Source organism: Amblyomma maculatum, chromosome 2, assembly GCF_055883805.1.
Source record: "Amblyomma maculatum isolate TAMU_Amacu chromosome 2, ASM5588380v1, whole genome shotgun sequence".
In the NCBI taxonomy this organism is placed as follows: domain Eukaryota; kingdom Metazoa; phylum Arthropoda; class Arachnida; order Ixodida; family Ixodidae; genus Amblyomma; species Amblyomma maculatum.
Genome location: NC_139345.1, coordinates 74,627,887 through 74,644,838, shown reverse-complemented (window position 1 = coordinate 74,644,838; position 16,952 = coordinate 74,627,887). Strand labels below are relative to the sequence as shown.

Sequence of the window (16,952 nt, the reverse complement as noted above, 5' to 3'; positions counted from 1 at the left end):
TTATTAAGTCTGCTGCTACATTTGCTTTTGTTAACTTGCTCTTCTGCAAATCTTTCAAGGTAACTTCTCACATTTTCAGTTGCATGACAACTTTACATCCCCGACGGCTCAGTAGCCACCATTACTGCTTGTGCACACTGTAAAAGCTTCACCACTGGTGCATTACATCGGGAGAAACATTGATGGAAAGAAAATGCCGCAGTTTTTGACACACATGCGAAAATTACATTCATACAGCATTCTTTGCAATCTGCTTTCAGTGCATTTTTTATTATTCCTGAATGCTTTTCTTGTGCACAACATTACCAAACATGAATCACTGCATGCGTTTTTCTTATGCTCGGTAAAAAAAATTCAAAATTGAATTTCTTCTCCAATGTAGTTTCACATTTAAGAGCCGACCAGTGCCTCTGATGCAAAAAGCATAGCTGAGGTCGTGAGAGGAACACAAAAAGTGTACTACTATAATGGTTTTTTTGTTTACTAGTTGCCATTCCAATTTTTTGGGGGGCAGACTAGTAGAAGGCTGGAGTGAAATGTAATGATGTATTGATTATGCATTGTTTTTGTATGCCTCGTGCAATCTCAGCATTGCTTTTGATGCCTTGGATATTATTTTGCTGCTGAAACCAAAACTGAAGGTAAATGAAAAAGTAACTTTATTGCAAATTATTTATTGCTCATGAATTCTTAGTGCTGGTTCACATTTGCGAATGTCGAGTGTCAATTCTGAAGAACCAAAATGTGGTAAATGTAGTGTCTTTACCCCTTTAACATAAATTCCCAAGTGAACTGCAACATTATTGTTGACAGTCTGTGCTGCACTGAATGTTTTATGCAGCATCACGGACCCAGCGCAGAAGGAGAACCTTGGCATTATCGTGCAGTACAAGGTCAAGGTGAAACTCTGCCTGGGACCGCTTGGAGGGTAAGTCCCCAAGCCATTGAGTTCATTCCTCTTGGTTCAGTGGTCATATGTGAGAGTGAAAAATTAATTGTCAGAAAAGCATTCGAGATGGCGCAGTGACCAGCAAAGCCCTTTGCCTTGGCCTGGGTTCGAAACCCACTAGTTGTTACAGGTGCACAGGTTTGTATAGTAGCTTATTCAACCATCATAATTTCAGCCTGTGATGCAGTTTTTTGTTTTTTTTTTTCTTGGGTAAAAGAGGTCCTCGTGATGCCAAACATTGTACGCAGAATTTCATGTCATACTCACTTCATAATTTATAAAAATTTCAGATATTCTTCGCATACACTGCATATTCGTTAGTGCTCAAAGCTTATAGACATAACTTTCAATAGTCTGTATTTATTAACTGTGCATTTTATGTCAGTCCTTGCCTCATGCATACATGCAGTGGCAGTGAAATGTTGTTTGTTGGGTTTTATAATATATCATTAAAGCTGCAGACAGAACATAAGGAAAACAGCTTGCATTGCTCAACTGTGCGTGGACAGGCTAGAAGCCGCTACTGCAAGCCAAACATACGGAAGAGGACAGAGATAATACTAAAGGAAGGAAATTGCCTGCCCTTTTGCTCCCAGGGATCTTGTAGCAGAGCTGCCTTTCATCCTGATGCACCCAAAGCCTGAAGAACCAAGCCCGGTTAGAGTTGTCAGCGAACCCAAGACTCCAGGCCCTGCGCCACTAGACACCAACTTGATTGAGCTGGACACGTGTGTTTCTTCTCCATTCATTATTTCGGTGCAGTGTGTTGCGATGAGAGAGACAGACAGGCATGAGCAAACAGCTTCTGTGGGAATGGGCTGCATACTTATTTTTGCCAGCCGTGTTTTATAGTGAAACTGTGTGCTGCCAAGTGGGAGGACAAATTTTTACAATGCACCATTATCTTCAGTACTTTATCTTTATCTTGAGGTTCAGTTTGTGCAGTTTCCTCCATATTTTTTTTTCAGCTACCAAGGCAATAAATGTTTATTTTTTGGTGCCAGATGATGTGATGGCACTGATCAGTGTTCCATACTTTTGGAAGATATAATGCACACGGGCCTTGCATCATGCTGTCAGTTTTTAAAATTGCTTATCACTTGTATTTCTAATCCTCATTATTGCACTAGTTTCGACCACTAAATGAGTATGTCAGCATAATTCTTTTCATGTGATCCAAGCATAAGGGGCATGAAATTAGCGAGCTTTCTTTATCAGAAGTTGTGTTTCCTATCTGGCCAGTGTGGCACTGAGCATTCTCTGTACATGAGCAGTGGTGCCCTGCCTTAAACTCTTAGCCCTGGATGCCTCGAGGCTGCTGTGTGAAGCGCTGATTTAAGCTTGAAAGTGTGAATCCCCTTAGGTAAAGCTCTCTGTTGACCGCAGCTATGTTAATGCTTCTTTTTAACAAATCCACACGACTTTCTTGTTGAATCAACCACTCCATGTATGTCACAAGAAACAGCGCTTATAGGTTTTGAAGCCAAAAGCTAGGATTTAAAAGTTCGTTTTTCATGAATTGTGATGAAGGTTGCGCATAACTAGACACTAGACAAAAAAAGCTGTAATGAAAGAAAAAGGTTAGTATTAGTATTAAGGATATATACCTGATGCTGCATTCCACTCTGGTTTCACCTTCTCTTGAGTAAAGCTCCTTGTATTGCTGTGCAGGGATGCTGTGGCCAGCTTAGATGACGACGACATCATCTTCGAGGACTTTGCACGGCTGCGACTCCGTGGTGAGACGGATGCCTGAGGGGACTGCAGTCAGTGCGTTCCCCAAGTGCCAAACCGTCGATGAGCTTAGCTCCCGTCCCCACCCAAATGGGCGGCCCCACCTTGCGTGTGCCGTCTTTACAGGGTTTCTGCAAGAAGGCAAGGCTGTAGGTTGACAGCTGCCCTCCCAGCGTTCCCGTCCCTCACTCTGCGTCTTGTCCGAGGCAGGTCGCCAAACACCTTCAGGCAGGGGACTCCAACAGCTGAAGGCGTCTGTGGTGCCTCCCTTTCGTGTTCCACCTTCCTTGTCCACTTCTCTACGACGCACATCTCTAGAGTGGACTTTTGCAACCATGCAAATTGTGGACGTCCATCCATCTCTGTTTGATGTGGACCTTTCTGCAGTGTGGCTGGAAAGGGAAGAGTGCCGCTGTATTGCTCCCTCGCAGCGTCAGTGTGGCTGACTCCTCTGACTAAAGTTAATCACAGCTGTCACGTGTGATTAATTAAAGCACCCACGTTGCATGATTTGGTGCCTGATAAGAATTATGACACACAAGGTTGAGTCCTTGCAAGACTAGCTTTAATGTCCCAAAGTATACAGGTGTAGACAGAAAAGGAGCAGAGCAGGTTGCTGCATTCTGACTCCACTCGCACATTGCCAGCGAAATTTAAGGGTCATGATGGGTGTGCATAAGTGGCAGTATTCTCCCCATGACATTTAAATTTCTGCCTGAAAGAGCAACAAGTGCTTTTTGTCCACATTTGTACAAGTGACAGAATTTGACAACAAAGTCTTTATGCACGCATGCATTGTTCCTGTCCTGGCATTCAGCAGCAGGCTTCCCTTGAGCTGCTCTGCAGGGAAATGTGTGGCATGTCATTGTGAATTTTAGTCCTTTTTGCAAGTGGTTTGAAAAGTGGCAGGGCATTGTTGCACCTCTGCCTGAACTGCCGCTTCGATACTATATTCAGCGGCCGTGCTCAAGCTCATACCAGGTTCATCAGGGTCCCGAATGCCAGCTGCTCGAACGGAAGAACTGTGATGGCAGTAGGTTCTTCACTTGGCCTTGCTTGGTGTCCTTGAATGGCTTCTGAAGGCACAATCCTTGTTCGTCATGTTCCCCAGTGGAAGTCTCCAAACATGGAGTTGTTTGACGTCGTGCAAAGTGGCCCTGTGTCTATGAAGAGACTTGTGTGAATGGCAAATGAGTGTGCCCAGTCTCTGTGGGTATTGTGAGACGAGTTCAGTCAAAGAAGTCTTCTATGTCCACTTCGGGATCAAGCAGGTGATCAGCGAGTGGCCCCAGGTTAAGCTGGTCAAGGAGCAAGTTCTCACAAGTCTCCTCTAGGTCCGTGTCACCAATCAGCACGGCACCTTTCAGTCTCTCATCACACAGGAGGAGCTTGATGTACTCCTGGCCTGGGTTGACCCGGACTAAGGCACGGCACTCGGCTAGTCCTTGGCCATTGAAGACACCCAGGAGAACCACCTGCAAGGCCATTTGGCATTAATCGACTGGCAGTGTGAGCTAACTGCAATGCTGCTCTTAATAAATGTCCACCATGGACAGAAAACCTGTTTCATGTCTGCACTGATAAAAAAAAGCCTACATGTTTTAGAATGCCAATTTTTGCGATGTGCATGAAACAAAACTTGGCACATGGTCCAAGTAAAATGTTATGATGTAAAATTGCTTTTGCTGTAGCTGCAGATACATCTAAGGAAGTATGAATATTAAGAGAAGTGGTACTTCACCAATGACTCATGCACTGGCAGCCGCAGCACCTTAATTGTCGACTTTATTTTTGCCAAACCATGTGCGTTTAGTGGAACAGAAAAGCAGTTTATGAAGTGTACATGCAGACATGCACTGATAAAATCCTTAGCATTAAAGCCATTTCTGGCCACCTTGTACATGTCTCACATGCATACAAATGATACAAGTGCACTCAGGATAGCTACAGAAACTGAACATCATGCCCAAGCTGTTCTGGCAACTGGGTTTATATTCGAAGTTTGCACTGCTTTCAGAAGTGTTGTCTTTGTACTGACCTAGAGTCATTTGGTTGGTGGGAATGCCAGAACCGGATGTCTGTTCAGTTGCCACTGCATCACGGTTCTGGCATTTCCAACAATAAAATGAGGTAGAAAAAATGCAAAAATGGCACTTATGAAAGCAATACGAACTTAGAATAGCTTCGTAAAAAGACCATAAATGTGTCGTGTATCCATACCTCAATCTTTTTGATGTGGAGGAAAATTTCTTCAGTGCTTCAAAAAGTATCGTGAGGAGCAATATTTCAAACTGATTCTTTCCCGCCAAAATGGTATTTGAACTGCACACCCACACACATAGAAATGCATAGGCCACCAAGAAGGCCTATCGGCAAAAGATAAAAGCAAACTTATTGGTTTCGTATGTTAGTATGGTAATAAACAGCACGCAAAAACCTGACACACAGGTGCATCACTGTCCATATACTGGCACTTGAAGCAAGTGGGACAGATGCGTCCCGCTGTCGTATAAAGGGTCAAACAACCCGCATCACAGTCTACAACATGTAGCCTGACATAAGTGATAGTGGATGAGTTTCAAATCAAAACGTACGCCAAACATATGCACAGAAAGCATCTGTAGCATTTCCCATGCTAATCAAAGGTCCAAATACTGCAAAAGAAAAAGCATGCCTCATGTTCAGAAAACTAAGCATCTCACTCTGTATCCAAAGAAGCGTGTCACGTGGGAGAACAGGTCAAAGCGTGCGTCTGCCAGAGGACTGGGTCCACCCGTCCGGTGGGCAGCCATGCAGGTGCCTGCCCAGTGACCCATCTGCCGTGCCTGTGTCCATAGGCGCCGCTGGAACCAGAGCTCGGCAGGCTCCCAGCCAGCTGTGCAGACATCACCTGCTGCATACACGTCTGCCAATGATGCTCGCATATGTCGGTCCACAAGCACGCCACCGTCGGGAGCTAATGCCAACTGCACAGTGTGAAAGGATAGATATTAGAATCACTTTTGGCGCTCCACAGTATGGCTTTCTGTTGCCATTTCGAACCCAGACATTATCACAGAACTTGCAAAGGCACACTGCCTTTTTCAATTTACTTTCACTGGCCTTCAAGTTGTCCTGTCAAGCTTGGCTCTTCATGATGTTGACAAGCAATACAAATCTGATGCATGATGATTTATTCAGATTACACTGACAATCAGCATAGAGACTGTCTTCATATAAGTTCAATGCATCATGGTGAGCATGCAGGTGACTCCATGAGTCACCATAGTGGTGGTACTTAAAGGCCAGGTAAGTATATAAACAGAAGGAACAAGCACCATGACTATGTGCTTAGTGAAAAGCAGTATGTATTTGCGCTTTGGAAAAGATGCCTAGTTGGTGCTTGCCTCCCACTGTATGTCTCCAGCTTTCAAACAGCTGCACACACTGAGCCAGCAACGAATACTGAAAACGTATATCCACAGATTTGTGCATGATGGCCCCTAGCACCACCACAGTAAACTCTACTTAGTAAGCGGACCAGACATGTTCACAACAGGCTGAAGTTGAAAAGTCAATCAAAACATCAAAACTGTATGCTCATAAAAGACTATAAAAGTTCTTACATGTTGTTTTTCCTTGAAAAGTCTCAAATCAACAAGCTTGGGCAAGTATAGAATGAGTAGTTATTTATAGGCCATTTATTACTTGTTTGGGTTTTTTGATCAGGTTGGCTCCAAAATCCAGACATTATGACAAGTTCATGTGCTTGTGACTCTGCCATCAGCCTGCAAGGAGTCTCAAGTTCTAAGCCACTAATCTGTTGACAAATGGCCACAGAGGTGCCACAATTTTTTTCTCTGCTAGAATCGCACACCACTTGGTATTGACTGCTTTCTGGATGGAAATGTTGAACCTATATGCCATGAATGCAGAAACTTCCTGGAAAATATTCCAGTAATTCTTTGGAGGCAGATATGTTTTGTGCTTTAAATTTGTTATCTTTACTCTCTAAAATTTGCCAAAAAGTTCATGCAAAATTTAAAAAACTTTTGCATGAACTTTTTGGCAAATTTAAGTTTAAAAGTTTAAATGTTGGGCTCTTCATTGAGCCACAGTCCCACCTGAGATGCTCTGACAGTGCTCGTGTTGGGAGTGACGCCAGTAGCACTCACAACAAGGTCTGCGCCAAAGCACTTGTCATTAGTGAGAAGCAGGTAGATGGGCCAGTCAGCGCCACACTCGAAATCATGGCTGGCATCACTGAGGCCTCTCTCTCTGAATTCAGCTGGTGTTAGCAGCAGACGCACCTCACTGCAGTACTCAATGTGCACCTTTTTCTGGAAGAAAAAAGAAAAAGATTAAAGGTTTCACAGACAATTCGGAATCTACATCTAGAACTGCGCAAGCAAAGGCAGACAACCTGTGATCTCTTCCAGAAGCTTTTACTAGCACGCAAACTTTTAGCATTGTACAGAAGTGAGCAGCATGTTTCTTGCTTCAAGTCATTGCACATCTGGCATACACAATAGGAAAGTAAGCCCAACTAATAATAAATTTAGGGCATCATTAAATGTGTCAAAATAAATGCAGCAATAATGCTGGCACCCAATGCCCCTTCAGGAACGTCTTTTGGCAAAAGGTAAACTTTGCTTCAATCTTAGTGCGTAGGCTTAAAAGTGCAATGACTTCCTTTCTCTTTCACGTCATCACCTAACATCTGTTCAACAGCTTGATGTCTATTTAGGCGCAGGGAGAGTATGATGTAATATGCTGAAATGTCAATTCAATACTAGAATGAGTTCAAGAACAAATTTTTAAACTCCAAGCTTGCAGCTGGTGCACATAAAAGAGAACTAGGTGTGTGGCCACGACACACACTGTGGACGATAATTATGCTAGATGCGAATACAGAGCAAGGTACAGCAGCCCGAGTGTGCACAGAAATAATAAACATCAATACTTGACAAACACCTGGATTTCATAGTGGATGCATGGATTTAGGGCCACCTATCAAATGAAGTCAAAATGGCAGTTGCTCACTGCCGATAACTCTAGCATAACAGCTGGCCAGCTTTTAGAGTTAATAAATAGTTTTACCAATAGCTCTTCTGTGCGAGGCAATCAAAATAGCCATGAACATACGCTGCCGCACTCGTAAAGTGCTCTATTTGCACCTAAAGGCCGATATCACTAGCACTGATGGCACCGTTACAACTGTGGTACTGTTATATTCGTTATCAAGGAGTCGTCCAGTCAGCTAAATCTGCCTGATGTGAACATGTGTTACAAGCTAATGCCGTGTAGTCTTCTGTATGATGACGATCTGTGGTACACTGGAAAAGGTGCAAGGAAATGCATGCAGTATTGCACAAAAGCCCTGGTTTGCATGCAGTAATGAAGAAATATTTCCTTGTTGCTAAGGAACAATTTTATTTCTCTTATAGCTCTTATCTGATATAGGAGATTTCAAGGCATTGCAAATGTAGTTCATGTAGTACCTTGAACAAATCGGCTATCATTTTCTAAAGCATTGATTGATAGTATCATTACATGATGCCCGTACTACTTCTACCAAAAATGACACCATAAAGAGAAATCCACTTTTGTGTGTGTGTGTGTGTGTGTGTGTGTGTGTGTGTGTGTGTGTGTGTGTGTGTGTGTGTGTGTGTGTGTGTGTGTGTGTGTGTGTGCGTGCATGCGTGTGTGCGTGCGTGTGTGTGTGTGTGTGTGTGTGTGTGTGTGTGTGTGTGTGTGTGTGTGTGTGTGTGTGTGTGTGTGTGAGTGAGAGAGAAAGTGAGAGTGAGTGAGCAGTTTTACGTGGTGCAGGTACTGTCAAAATTATCGCAATTTTTGACTGAAACCATCATATTCAGTGGATACTGAAAAAGAAAAAAAAAAAAGAAGGGTTCAATGCTGCTAAACCGAATATGGAGCGAACGCATTAGCTGCGGGCTTCTTCTCCTCCTCCTTCTTCCTCATCTTCCTCCTTGGCTGTTCAAGGTCATTCGTGACTGCGGCCACGGACTACGCGACAGGCTGAAACCTGGCGTAGTATTGCTTTCGCAATAAAACTATTCGCCGTCCTAACATGACAAAGGTATCACAATACTAATTAGAACAACTGCTCTCTACCCTACTCTAGTTGGCGTTCCCATCTGTCGTACCCCACGGTCTGAGCACGTGAAGTAAGGTGAAAGGAACTGCTGAGCCAAGCGCACTACAGTCTGATCAACACACACTATACTGCCACCTTAGTTTCACACATTCAGTGTTTCCTTGCATTCTCCCCCATTCTCTCTTCGCTTGCTAACATGCCTTTGTGCAGTTTTTCGCTGCTGCCACCCTCCTTGCAGACACAGTTTGGTTGATGCAACCATGATGCAACCATGATGCAACCACCTATCAATATTTCTACTAAACCAGTGGCAAGCAGAGGGAAAGCATTCTACAATATAATCCAGATCTGAGCTAGTTGGCTCATGTCAAACGTGAAACTAACAACCTACAGCATTCTACAATAGGTTCTGAGTGCACAACCATGCATGCCATTTATTGGACACTCCACTACAATGAAGCATTAGTTGTGTGCCACTGCCAGTAGATTTAGCTCTACTGCCTGTCTTTATCAATGGCTTAAGACCCACCTGGCAAACAATCTCATCTGTATTTGTTGGCAAAACAACAAGAGCGTTTCTGGTTAGCTACACAAGAGAACTTAGAAAATGTAGCAAACAATGCTGCCACAGGTGAAGTGAGCAAAGAAAGGGTTAAGTCTTCATGCTTACAGTGCACAGACTGAGTATGCATGCCTAGCCATGTACAGTGAGAAAATTCTCCATTTGCCGCCAAAGACACACTACAGCCAACGACAGATGGTACTGGCAGCATAGTAGTTATATACTAAATTCTGTGATGTGCCAAGCATATATTTAACAGTCCAGAGACAAATAAAAATAAGAAATGATGTCGGCAGCCTCACGTATGCCTGCTGAAGCATGACAATAAGTCATTTTCTGCACATGCTTAGAACTGCTTAGTGCAATTCTTTTATATGCTTAAAATATTGGGACGAAAATTCACAATTCATACAAGTTTGAGACTGTGATGAGGAATGTTTAAGTTTAACATGTTACATGATGCTGCGTTGCCGCAGCTAGCGAGAAAAATTAATTCCCCAGGCATACCACAGCAAGGCACCAAAATTATCACCTGCGTTCCACCTTGAAGAGCACGGCCTTTCGCCCAGTCTGGGCCCAACGCACTGCCTAGTAGAGAGGGATCTCGCTGTCCTGAACACAAAGAGTGAGACTTGTGAGAATGCCTCACGCGTCCTAGCTGCAATAAAGCTCATTGTGAAAAAGTTGATTCCAAAAAGGAAATAAAAAACACTTCCCTGCCAATTCGAAAGCTAAAAAATGAGCTCCCCAAGTAATAGTTGACTTGTCCTTTCTGGCTAACCTTTTGTCTGCCACTGACAAGGTTGTGTGCAGCACCGAGAGTTTACGTGCAGCCTGGCCTAGAAATGCAACTAGGTTTGTCACGTGGATTTGCCTCATGACTTAGACCAATTACCTGAACGTGGGATGCAACAAAGTCTCCTCTTCTCTCTCACAAGCTGCATTTAGCCTTTCAGGATGGTTTGAAAATAATGCTATGTTGCATCGCTCAAGTTACCTGACACAGAGTACTATATTATGGGCTGACCGCACAACTGTTCAAGTTAAAGTTTCTCTTTCCAGGAAAATCTTGCGCTGAATCTGTGGCACTGAAATATTTTCTTTAAGAGCAGCACTGCAGATTTGCTATTTATAGTTCACAGTTCAGTGCAGCAAATGCACACAATGCACAAATACATATATACCATACCATACATTCTCAAAGCTCTCTTACCAGAGTTCACAAAGCACCTGGAGTGGTCTATGAAGCAAAAAGAAATGTGGTAGGCAAGCACAAAAAATCACCTAAAGCAAAACCAAATAAGATACAGCCCAAAAATGACAGAAAAAGTAAATAGTTATTTCATAATTCTAAAGGCACAGATAGCTGCATGGTGCGTTTTTCACAGAAATGTACAAAAAGAATTTTTTTATTTATCAATTCAAGATTCTGCTGATCTTCATTGAAAAATGGTGCCGCACATACATGACAGCTGAAGCACTACTTGTTGGCAAATGTACCTATTTTCGAAAAAAAAAAAAATTCCCGCATTTTTTGAGCAATCCTGTAAAATCTGCATCTTACATCAGCATATATTTACCAAATTATTAAAGGCTTACTTTTTTTTATATTTTTGGATTACTCCGTATATGCAGCCGAAAACGTTTTACGTTAGGTCTACCTCTGGCATAACATATCGGTTGCAATACCTGAGCATCCAACCATTCAAGAGGTCTCAGTTCTATTTTTGATACTGAAGCCCACATAGTATTACTTTTCACTTTGTCCTGCGCAGTGACTCTTGAAAGCAAAAAACCATCTTCAAGCCTTCAAGTCATTATGTATTTGTTATATTAAAATACTTGTGCCTAGCCAAGGGTAGAAAGACTGGTATTCACACAGTCGGGCTACTAACCATGGTCAGCTAATTCAGCGTCCCCGCTGCCAGTGGCCTCTGGTAGAGCTGTGCCTGAACTACCGTTGCTATCACAGGTCTGAGCCCCCAGATGTGGCAGAAAGAATTGCGCAGCACCAGGGTCAAAAAAGGTGGCGCCAATGCTGTTCTCCCGCACAGTCCAAACAACTTGACAGCCACGCAGTTCATGCCTGTACATATAGTATTAAGCAAAAATACTTTAACTCTAGTGTACATAATAGAACCACAGGAGAAAAACAGAAGCACCGATTATCCGCAATATAATTTTTCTTATAGTCTCAAATTCAGTCGTACATTTGGTACTACCTGTATTATTATTGACAAAAAAAAAAATACTGAATTTGTCAAATCCTAGGCATGCAGCACCTGTCATTGAGAAGCAAAATGTTGGGGCACCCTTTTCACACTCGTGTGACGATCAGCCCGTGTTGAAGACACGCACTGTGTAAAACCGATGTAAATACATTATATAGCTTCAGGTGAAGTGGATGGGTCAGCTTAATGTGCTACTAAACTATGCTCTACACATGGTGCAAGACAGCAGTACTTAGCTGTGGAACTTAAGACCACTTACTCTGCCCTCAAAACCCGAGCACCAATTGATGCTTCTGTAAGACCTTGAGTCACCCAACAATGACTGAAGTTCCCACAGAAGCCTTGCTAGAACTGATCATGTACAGTTAAAAAGCTACTACAGAGGATGCAACTAGCTGATCAAGATATACCAACATCTTTACAGCTGCTACTACATCAAAAAGTGAACAGAGTGGAAACAAAGTGCCTTTTTTTTTTCACCCCATGAAAACAGCTGCACAATAAAGCTCTCATCAATGCTTACACCAACTCTGTGGCAATGCCACCATTGCCAATGACGGCTACAAGCCTGGCACCAGCAAGACGGCTCTGGAGCATCTGAAAAACAGACAGAAGGTGGCTAGTATTTAATAAACGGCACATTTATAAAGGGACAGAATGAATATAAGTGAAATGATAGCAACTTGTTGCTACCTGAACAGTTTCAGTGTCTCGAATGCCCATAACCAGTGGGTTGTCTTCAGTAATTAACTAAAAGATAAAAAAGGAAAAGGGGGTGAATTGTCAACAAGTTGAGCACAAAGAGCACCAGCCTGTAAGCACAATAAATACTTGTGGACTGTACCTGGGGCCTTGCACCCATGCAAAGGCAGATCATTCCATATGAGACAACTTGGCCACTTTTCAGGGACACTCTCTGCAAAATATATTTCTTTTCAATTGGGTTTTAGTATACCAACTGACTTGCTTTTTTGTGAGTTTTTTTCATCAAACAGATAAAAGCTGTTTGTGGTGGTGTCCATGACTGTCAGAAGTTAAAAAGACCTATGTAGTGTTATGGGATGCATTAAGAATATGTTATGCTTACATGTGCACTGGCATCCAGGGAGACAAGCACATCTTGCAGTACTGTGATATTGCTATACTGCTGCTCCAGGTAGCTCAAAGAACGTTCTTCAATGTCGAAGCTTTCCGTTACCCTGCACAGCTAGAATATAGCACAAATACATGCATTTGTCAAGCTAACATGTGCAACACTCTTCACTTTTTCTAACTGAGCTCTCAAATCAGACTTCCTAATTATGAATATGTCTCAAGCAATTTCTTCAAACACTGTATGCTGAACATCCTCAGGCTTTAGTAATCATAGCTCAAGCAGTTATAGCAGTAATGAGGTTCTACTGCGGTAGGGGAACTTTTTGTACAAAGAATACGAGGAAAGCGGGCTATGACTGAACCTAAAACTATTACTGGTGACATACGCAACGTACAGCATAAGCACAGCAGATGCTTTCAACCTTTGGAAACAGAAAATGTCATACTTGCACAGCCACTGATGATAAATTTACACTCCTTACGTAAAAAAAAAGATAGGCATTATTTCATCAGGTTTAGTCACACGTAACATTCTCCAGACAAGGGAGAGAAGGCAAGGGAGAAAGAAGGTACACCCCCGAAATCCCAGCTGCTGGCTCACTCGATTGGGTTAAGGCTGCAGATATTAAAACCACATGAAACAGCACATTGCACAGAGGTGGCCTGGTGTTATAAAAAGCAAAGTATCAAAAGATGTATGATTAAATATGTTGACATACAAAAAGAAAGACAAAAAGGATCCTCTTTAAAAGCCAAGACAGGACTTCTTTTCTATAACTTAGGCACCAGGCCTGGTATAAAAATTGTAGATTTTTCTCTCGCTTTAATGTACTAATCTGGCATGTAAACGCCAGAGGAGTATATCATAATTTTTTTGCTTCCATTCTACTTTTTCCTTCAAAACACAAGATTATTTTATTGTGCATATGTCATGCTTTTAGTCTTTAACCATATGCTATGACAGAGAGAGACAACTGTTGTGTGAAAAATGTGCAAAAAGAAGACCGGGAATTAAGCTGAAGCTAGGAATCATGAATTAATGCAACAGGGACCACGTAACATGACAGGATTTAAAATGATCAGCTTATGGGGAGGGCTACATTGTTGTCACAGAGCTTGTTTCCTGTCTCATTATGTGAGGAAAGCTGAACTGCTACATACAGCCACATGCTTTGCACTCAAAACATAACTGAACCTAGTTATAATTATGCTACATCCCAATAAGAAAAAACAAAAACTCACTCCGACTGGGAAATTTCCAATTGGTACCAAGTGAGAATTTTTCAATTGTAAATTAGAACAGAGTTTGACCAATTGAACCAACCAAAACTCACCCATTGGGTCTCGTGCAGGTAAACCTGCACCCAGGAGGCATTCATAAAATGTGCCTCCTATTAAGTTGCACAAAATGCTCAATATGAGTGATATTTGGGTTTAAAGAAAGGCTCCATTTGTGAGGATGGCACTCTACCTTACGAATGTTTACAAATTGAAGTTTTGGCAACTATATACGCTTTCTTAGATATCATAAGCAAAAATCATGCATCAAATTCAAAAGGCATTTGTATAATATCGGACACTGCTAACATAAGCTGAATAATATATATATACACAGAGCACACACATTGGCTACCACTTACATAATCCACTTATACGGCACTAATACTGGGGCCAGTGGTGTCTGTCAGTTCAGAGTAGTAAAAATGATGTATACAATTTAGCACATTACGATTCTGAAAGCTACTATTATAAAGACCATGTTACTTTTCCCATGTTTACCAAATATGCATATGCTCAAATGGATATATGTACTGAGTGGAGTTGGTTTTGCCATGGCTCCAATTTGTAAGCCCAGTTGGACTCAATCGTAATCAACTGGAGGAAATAATTTCCCAAATAGTTCTATGTGGGTCGAGTAGATTCCAACTGGCAGGAAATTGTTTCCAACTGATACCTATTGGCAATGCCAAATCATTTTCTCTCTCTCTCTCTCTTTTTTTTTTTTTTTACTGGGATGTCAAAATAGAGAAATGGACATGGCAGCACATCAGACGGCATAGCTGTGCAGTGCAATTAATTACTCGAAAAACCTGTCGGATGAAAAATGACCTACCTTTATTATATTCGTTGCAGCTTTTACTATGGGCGACGCAGTTATTAGTAGAATCGATTCCTCCGGAGAATTCACAGCCAGCTGAAAAAAGTTCGAGGGGAAAAAAAACGGGCACGAATGTTCGACTGTCAGCGCCTCCAACTAAGACCATTGTGAACAAGCCAGCAAATATGAACACTTTTGATTCGAAAATTTTTCTTGCTAAAAACCGTTGTTTGAACTTACTTGCTCAGCACAGGACACTCCCGCAATGCCTCCACCGACCACAACAAACGTGCTCTTGAGATCCGACCCTTCTCTTGGAGAGACATCGGCGCTGTCTTTGAAGGCCTTCATGCTGTAGGCGAATAAGTCTTGATTTTAGTTAAATTAGAGTAATCACTGCTACTTAGGACCGCGTGATTATGATCTAAATCAGTCACTCCTTCTCATGGCTGCGTGACCAATGTGATTAGAAACCGTGCTAGAAACTATGCAACCACCGCTTCCGAACGCGACCGAAACCAAATGCGAAGCACACGTTGGAGCATTGGCTACAGCTTGAGCTGGATACGTACGGCCCCACTACGACTACAATTCAGTTTTGGTTTTAATTTCTCTGTTTGCTGGTGCTTGTGCCTTCACCTTTGCAGCCAAAATTTTGCACGAACTTTTCGTGTTTTCGTGACGCAGGTCGAGCCCGTGCCAAGGCATTGTAGCATATATATTTCAATCACAAGTCCAATATTGTTATCTAGTTCGGGGTAATGACACAAAACAATCACGCTTCATAAGCTGCAGGTTTTGCTGAAGAATGCCCTGCGCGCAGTAGCAAATTTGCCATATAAGGCTCACAGTGCCGTTTTATTTTAAAAATACAAGGTTATAAAAACAGATCTGCTCGATGAATATCAGCTTTTAACGTCGTTTAATCATGAACTACGCAAGCATATTACCAACTTAAGTAACACAGCCAACTTTAAAGAAAACACTTCGTCTCGTTAAACAAGGTTTCATGAAATCTGGCACCTCCCCCGTACTAATTATGGTCTACAGATGCTGCAGTCTAGCCTTCCGTGTGTACTTCACAAGTTTAACCTTATTAGAACAACTCCGTCCATTATCGAATAATGTTTTGCATGGAATGTTTAGTTGAGGAAAAATTCTGTTCCCATTCATCCATCTTCATTATGGTTTTGTTTACCTTTCTTTGTTTCTAGTTTTCCAAAAGATAATTCATGTCTTGAGCATACATTCAACATTTTGTGTTCTTGAGCTGTTTTGCTGTCCTGCTTGCCAACTTTAAGAGGAGGCGGGGCCAGTCAAGCTGCATCGCACGCAGCTTTTTTCCCGCTTTCCTCGCCACGTAAAGTTTTTCAAATCTTCCGTACATGTGTGGTGAAAATAAAGTCAAACTGAAACTGAACTAAAAGGTTCGATTCCCTGGCTCGTATTTGTGACGCCAGCTGTTGAAGCACCGAAGTGGCGAGTGGGACAATGGCGTGCACAATGGCGTGCCAGTCCTTCCTCCATGTTATAGCGTTCTAGAATTGAGAAGTGGGGAGAGGTTATAATCGCCGGAGCGATGAAAAACGTTGGTGCCGCTGTCTGTCGCAGGAGCGTAGTGTTCCTGTATATACTCCCTATAGCATATACAAGAACGCTACAGGAGCGCATCAGAAGCGCGCGCGCTGCAGAGGAAAGGCTCGGGGCGTCTGCTTCTGTGGCTCGTGCCTTGCGTTAATTTCGTTGCATCGCATTGCTTCTCTGTCGTACTATGATATGTTGTTGATGGTTTGTCAAGCAGGATAACACGTGTCTGTAGATAGCGCAGTCACAGTTCCAGTTCGTCAACTTTGGCTCCTGTGCCCTCTCTCTCTCTCTCTTTTTCTCACTGCGTGGCCTTTCCGATTGATGACACCGCTTGGTTCCCGAGGGAAGGTTCGAGGACGTCCAAGCTACATATTGAATGCCCTTCCTCCAGATAATCATAAGCACAGTTCTAAGTCGCAGCTTATATTGCAGTATATGTGGCTTGAAAGTTCATGCACAAATTAAAATGTAGTACTAGTTCTGCGTATTTCATTTCAAACAAATAATGCGCGCGCAAAATTGAGAAAATGAATTTATCTCAAACTTCGACCATGGAGGTCTTCTTAATCCGTCTGCGGAGCTTGCAAAGCTCGTAAACA

At 42.5% G+C, this 16,952-nt stretch overlaps 2 protein-coding genes across 5 annotated transcripts in view; one reads left to right on the top strand and one right to left on the bottom strand.

Moving 5' to 3' along the window:
* krz (beta-arrestin protein kurtz) overlaps positions 1-4,248 on the top strand; it is a 38,587-nt gene extending 34,339 nt beyond the window's left edge. For all 4 annotated transcript variants that reach the window (XM_084594510.1, XM_084594509.1, XM_084594508.1 and 1 more), the window contains exons 8-10: positions 842-928; positions 1,546-1,677; positions 2,621-4,248. In XM_084594510.1, coding sequence (XP_084450636.1) covers positions 842-928; positions 1,546-1,677; positions 2,621-2,705 — 304 coding nt within the window. In that variant the 3' untranslated portion in view covers positions 2,706-4,248. The remainder of the gene's footprint in view (positions 1-841; positions 929-1,545; positions 1,678-2,620) is intronic.
* Pyroxd1 (pyridine nucleotide-disulfide oxidoreductase domain 1) lies at positions 3,584-15,296 on the bottom strand. The gene is made up of 11 exons (XM_084594506.1): positions 15,007-15,296; positions 14,782-14,862; positions 12,661-12,780; positions 12,418-12,489; positions 12,267-12,323; positions 12,097-12,170; positions 11,238-11,428; positions 9,875-9,954; positions 6,787-7,002; positions 5,386-5,649; positions 3,584-4,158 (listed from the first exon to the last, which is right to left on the bottom strand). Exons 1-11 carry the CDS (start codon positions 15,115-15,117, stop codon positions 3,913-3,915), a joined length of 1,512 nt encoding a protein of 503 aa, XP_084450632.1. The 5' UTR covers positions 15,118-15,296; the 3' UTR covers positions 3,584-3,912.
* Between the last annotated feature and the right edge of the window lie 1,656 nt (positions 15,297-16,952).